Source organism: Silene latifolia, chromosome 8, assembly GCF_048544455.1.
Source record: "Silene latifolia isolate original U9 population chromosome 8, ASM4854445v1, whole genome shotgun sequence".
NCBI classification, from domain to species: Eukaryota; Viridiplantae; Streptophyta; class Magnoliopsida; order Caryophyllales; family Caryophyllaceae; genus Silene; species Silene latifolia.
Genome location: NC_133533.1, coordinates 10,698,111 through 10,704,217, shown reverse-complemented (window position 1 = coordinate 10,704,217; position 6,107 = coordinate 10,698,111). Strand labels below are relative to the sequence as shown.

Here is a 6,107-nt window from a genome sequence, read left to right as displayed (position 1 = left end):
ATATGAAAATAAGAATTAAAGCTCAAATGAATTTGCTTAAAATATTTTTCTCTCTTTGAAATTTGTAGATGTGTGTCAACAATTAATGTTGAATGAATGAGAGTATTTATAGTAGAGTAAATTAGGGTTTGGAATATTCTGGAATTAGGGCATAGGAATGTTCTGGAAACAAATGACTTGAAGAACAAGAAAGAAACAAGAGGAAGGAGTTTGGCCTCCCTAGGGATTCGGCCACCCTAGGGTTTCGGCCTCCTAGGGGTTCGGCCCACCTAGGGTTCGGCCACCTAGGGTTCGGCCGGCCTCTAGGCCTCCATCGGTCCATTACTTGCTTCTTTAGCCCGCAACAAATCGAGATAGAATTTAGTTAAAGCCCTAGGTTGCATGACGATATGAATATCGTGTTACAAACCAATAGTTTATTCAACTTAAATTCTAATTAATTAATTCCAACCAAATAAATACTCTCTTATTTTTATAAACCATTAAAAATATATTTTCCAAAAATTAACGCATCATTTTTGTCTAGTAATGAAGTTATGTCTATTAGGTCATAACTTCACTAACCTTTAAATCAAACAAAGTAAAACCATTACCGAATGACGACCTATACTATCTAATCTTCAGTAGATCTTCAGTACACGAATCGTCTCTTCACAAGTCTCTCATCTTGAGTCTCGTGGTTGTTGTTTGGTCTTGATCTTGCTTGAATACATCGATCAAGTGTATTTGAAGTTGTACCTCCTTGGTCCAAACTTCAAGCTTGCGTCTTGTAATTGTTCCTTTCTAAATTAAAACTTAAGCACACAATTACACGCATATGTTTATATATTAAGTCCACATACAAATCATTACTGTCATTATCAAAACAATTAATTAGGACTAAAGGTCCAACAGAGGAACTCCCTTGGGTGCTGGTGGGATACCCTCTAATCTAAACTCTCCAAGGTAGTGGTTTTCATAAGCAATGTTACTCTCACCCTCAAACACTTTGAATATCACACTGCGTTGATTTGTAAACGTCGTCGTATAAGTCTTCCCACTCATCTTTGTGGGTATAGTTGTGTTCCGAGGGACTATAAATTTCATTTCACCGCTGTGCAACCAAATACCAAGAGAAAGAGGAGTAACATCAACAAGCACATGATTTTTATTAACCGTCGCACCAGCTAATGTTGCTGCATAAGATGCAGCGCCATATGCAACGGCTTCATCTTGGTTAATACCTCTGCAAAGTTCCTTTGAATATCGCAGCGCGTGGTTAGTTATGGTGATCTGTTTCTTGTTCTTTGTGCCCACCTGCTCGGCAGAAACAGTCAGTATACCATCTGCATCAATCTCAAAAACAATGTCGAATTGAGGAACTCCCTTGGGTGCTGGTGGGATACCCTCTAATATAAACCCTCCAAGGTAGTGGTTTTCATAAACAATGTTACTCTCACCCTCAAACACTTTGAATGTCACAGCGCGTTGATTTGTAAACGCCGTAACAGTCCTCCCATTCATCTTTGCGGGTATAGCTGTGTTTCGAGGGACTATAAATTTCATTTCACCGCTTCGCAACCAAATACCAAGAGAAAGAGGAGTAACATCAACAAGCACATGATTTTTATTAACCGTCGCACCAGCTAATGTTGCTGCATAAGATGCAGCGCCATATGCAACGGCTTCATCTGGGTTAATACCTCTGCAAAGCTCCTTTCCATTAAAAAATTCTTTCAGCAACTGTTGAACCATCGGGATACGAGTTGAACCCCCAACTAGGACAATTTCGTCCACCTTGTTTTTCTCGATTCCTGCATATTTCAAACACTTGTCAACAGGGTCCAGACAATTCTGGAACAAATCCATATTCAGCTTCTCAAATCTTGCACGAGTTATAGTTGAAGAAAAATCAATTCCATCAAAAAGACAATCGATATCTATAGATGTGTCAGGATTCGACGACAGGTTTCTCTTAGCCCTCTCACATGCAGCTCGCAACCTCCCTACAGCCCTGGGATTGTTACTCATGTTCTTGTTGTGTTTCCTCTCAAACTCCGCAATAAAGTGGCTCACCATCCGTTTATCAAAATCTCCTCCACCAAGGTGGGTGTTCCCACTAACTGCTCTGACTTCAAATGCATCTCTTCCAATATTAACTAGGGAAACATCAAACGTTCCACCGCCAAGGTCAAAAACCAAAACATTCTTGGTTCCACCAACATGACCAGTGGCGAGTTTCTTCTCAAGTCCATAGGCAATAGCAGCTGCCGTCGGCTCGTTAATGATGCGCAGGACATTCAACCCGGCAATGGTGCAGGCATCTTTAGTAGATTGACGCTGCTCATTATTGAAGTAGGCCGGCACAGTGACAACGGCATTCTTGACCTCTGTACCTAGGTACACTTCTGCAATGTCCTTCATTTTCAGGAGGATAATGGACGATATCTCTTCAGGGGAGAAATGCTTCTCCTCATCCTTGTAACTAACCACAATCATCGGCTTCTTGTTGCCATTTCCAACATCTTGAGCAATGACTGTAAAAGGCCAAAGCTTTATATCATCTTGCACCACTTGGTCATTAAATTTTCGACCTATGAGCCTCTTTGCATCTGTTATAAAAATTGATCAGTATTCATATGTTTTTCAAGTTTTTGTTAAAATCCATGTCAATGTTACTTGAGCAATGTCAAAATAGTTCATAACAAATGCATAAAATGCCTCACATCGAGTTGCATAATACTCCGTGTACTTTATAAGGTACAAGTGACAATAACAGCAATTGTAATGAAAATTGGCCAGCCATTCGCGTGTTTAACAGTTCGGAAAATATCCTCTTCAGAAACCTCATTTCCTCTTCAAGAACTTTAAAAATATTCAAGAGTGTTAAGAAAATGTACGCTCTTTAGTTTGGTTAATATGCATGTCAAAGTTTCTTGCGCAGCGCAAAAAAAATAGTTTACAACACGCTACCAAGTACAACAAGATGCCGGCCTAAAGGCTAAAGGGAGCGGGTTGAGACCTCTAGCTCATTACATGAGTCAAACAAGCTTACAATACAACCCCAATAGCACATAGAGAAGTTACTCCTTCCGTCCCAATTCATTATCAAGTATTCAAGTGTAAAATAATAACGAAAAGTGGTGAATAGGTAACGGTGATAAAAGTTGAATTATTACCTATCGTTCCACCCATGTGTGTGTCAAATTGACTGGCTCTGTTTTACTTAAGGAAGGTTTTGAAATTTGAACGGAAAGAAAAGAGGTGACACGACCACAGGTGAGAGAATGGTCAGACTGATTCGGGAGAATTGAAGAAATTCAAGAAAGATAGATGAAGATTGGATGCTGGTTATTCTTCTGAAGCGGTACATGGATCGCACAAGATACTAATGCGATAAGAGTTTTGCTAACTATCTTCTCTTGTCGATTTTCTTTCTAACATTTACCTCTTATAGAACATATTTTACCATCAACAACTAAAATGTGACTAGGCAAATTCGTACTTGTATATTAGTTTGCGAGAGAAGCAGATTGGAGATGCCTGAAAATAGAAGGTAGGTAGCACTCGTATAACTACGCATACTCAGCTCGTAAAAATGAATTTTTTTACTCATATATACTCCTTCCTTCTGATCCAGCCCAAAGTTAACATTCACTTTTTAGTGATCAAAATTACACGATTTTATTGTATTGTCAAAATTTTGAACTTTAATTGAGTTCCAAGTTCCAAACTCACTCCCGTAAATAATTTAACGGGTCAATTAATTTTTACAGCCTTATAAATACCAGTTTTCAAAAATTACTACCTTATAAAAAAAACTTCTAAAATTACTACCTTACTAAGCATTAGTGTATACAAATTGCTACCAATTCCCTTTTCCGGTGTGTTTTTATGTTAGCTGACGAAAATACCCCTTTAATTAAGTAGATTGTTCCCTTCTCATACTCAGTAAACACACTCCTTTTCACTTAAACCTTATCTCTCCTCTTTTAACCCACGCACTCCTCTTTCTAATTTCTCCGTCTCCACCAAATAATCAAATTGAGGGCTGAATTTCTTCTATAATTTGTCGACAAAGTATGTGTCCCTAATTTCTTACTATTTAATCCTCTTTTTTGTGCAATTAAAAATTGAGGGTATGGTGGAAGAAAACAAACAAGCAGATGAAGGAGATGGGTAAAGTAAAAATAAGAAAGGAGATAGATGGGTAAAAGAAATAGAAATAACAAGAGGGGTAATTTGGTCAGAATTATTCAAGTTTTGGAGGGAAATTTCAAATATGGACGGAATATTCTTTTTAAGTGACCGAAAAAAGAAATTGGTAGCAATTTGTATGCACTAATGCTTAGTAAGGTAGTAATTTTAGAAGTTTTTTTTTTATAAGGTAGTAATTTTCAAAAACTGGTATTTATAAGGGTGTAAAAATTAATTGACCCTTTAACTATAATTTATGATTCCAAATTCATATCCAAAACGTCTCTTAATAATACGAAAGTAGGGTTTCAAGATTAGCAATCAATTTACAATTACAAGTACAAACATGCAATAATAGAGCTGAAAGTATTAAATTAACACAGTAACAAGCGTAGTAAAATAGGAATACAGGGCTAATTTAATCAGTAGAAAAGATAGTCGTCAAAATTCAAAGACAAACATGAGAAAAATAAAGTAAGAGAAAGAAATACAAACCAAAGATAGTGTTGGTAGGATTGATGGAAGCTTGGTTTTTAGCAGCTTCACCAATAAGGCGGTGGGTTTGGGTGAAAGCGACACAAGACGGCGTCGTTCGGTTACCCATGTCGTTGGTGATGATTTCAACACGATCGTGTTGCCATACTCCCACACATGAGTATGTTGTTCCGAGATCGATTCCTATTGCTGGCCATTTTTCTGCTGATTTTCCCGCCATTTTTGGTATAAAAGAAGTGATTTTGAATGAGGAGGAAGTGTATGAGAGAAGCCTAAAGCAGTGAAAACTGAGAAGATAGAACACTGAAGAGCAATTCTTATATAGAGGATGTGATCTACACAAATATACTCCACTACACTTCCTCCTTTTTTTTATCTTTTTTTTTTTGTCCATTTTTGAAATAATGGTCAAAAATAAAATATTTGTCGTTTTGGGTCGGTTTTGAAAATATTTGTCAAAATGGTGTTCACGTAGGCTCGGAATTTCTAGACCTGAAACACGCCACTACTAATGGCGTGTTTTGTGAAGGAAACACGTCATTAGTAGTGGTGTCTTTACAACAATTTTTTTCCTCAACTGGCTGAACTTAAAAAAAAAAAAAAAAAAAAAAAAAAAAAAAAAATTACATAAGACAGGCCATTAGGGGTGGCGTGTTTTCCCTCCGAAACCCGCCATTCCCAATGGCGTGTTTGTTTTAGTCCATTTTTTAATGAAGTTTCTTTCCATACTCATTATAAACACGCCATTGGTAGTGGCGTGTTTTAGGTCCAGAAATCCCGAGCCTACGTGGACACCATTTTGACAAATATTTTCAAAACCGACCCAAAACGACAAATATTTTATTTTTGACCATTATTTCAAAAATGGATTCGTAAAAACACGTCCTTCTCTTTATTCTAGTACAAAATCTCATTATAGACGGCACATATCTGTCTATAATTAAAAATGGGTCAAATACAATACTACATTCCTAATAAGACAAACAACAAGTGAGGTAGTGGGGGCAAAAAATGTCACCACTTTCAAGCTATTTGACCCGTCTTTAGTTATAGACGGATATAGCAAGACTAGCTGTTATTTGAGATCAGATTTTCTATTTCATTTTGTGTCATCTAATGTCTTATTATACTCTTTTTGTGACATATCATTAACTTTAAAGAAATTGCTATTATTAATTTTATTATGTGAATGATGATATGTCACAAAATAAAAGTAATGGAGACTGGAGATGGGATACAAAAGCGGGACGAGTGATCTCAAAAAGTGGTAATTGAACCCCATAACTTTTAGCAATTGTGAGATGTGAGATTAGGCCCCATAAATTTTATTTGTAGCAATTAAGCTTTAAGTTTCGCTAAAAGTGAAATTCAACCCCTTTTTAAAAATTTCACAAGAATTAAAATAAAAATTCATTTTATATTAGTATTATACAATT

The 6,107-nt window shown here is 36.7% G+C and overlaps 1 protein-coding gene across 1 annotated transcript; it reads right to left on the bottom strand.

Annotated features, from left to right (window-relative positions):
- Window positions 1-478: 478 nt before the first annotated feature.
- On the bottom strand, window positions 479-4,946 carry LOC141596366 (heat shock 70 kDa protein 18-like). The gene is made up of 2 exons (XM_074416496.1): window positions 4,672-4,946; window positions 479-2,591 (listed from the first exon to the last, which is right to left on the bottom strand). Exons 1-2 carry the CDS (start codon window positions 4,889-4,891, stop codon window positions 880-882), a joined length of 1,932 nt encoding a protein of 643 aa, XP_074272597.1. The 5' UTR covers window positions 4,892-4,946; the 3' UTR covers window positions 479-879.
- Between the last annotated feature and the right edge of the window lie 1,161 nt (window positions 4,947-6,107).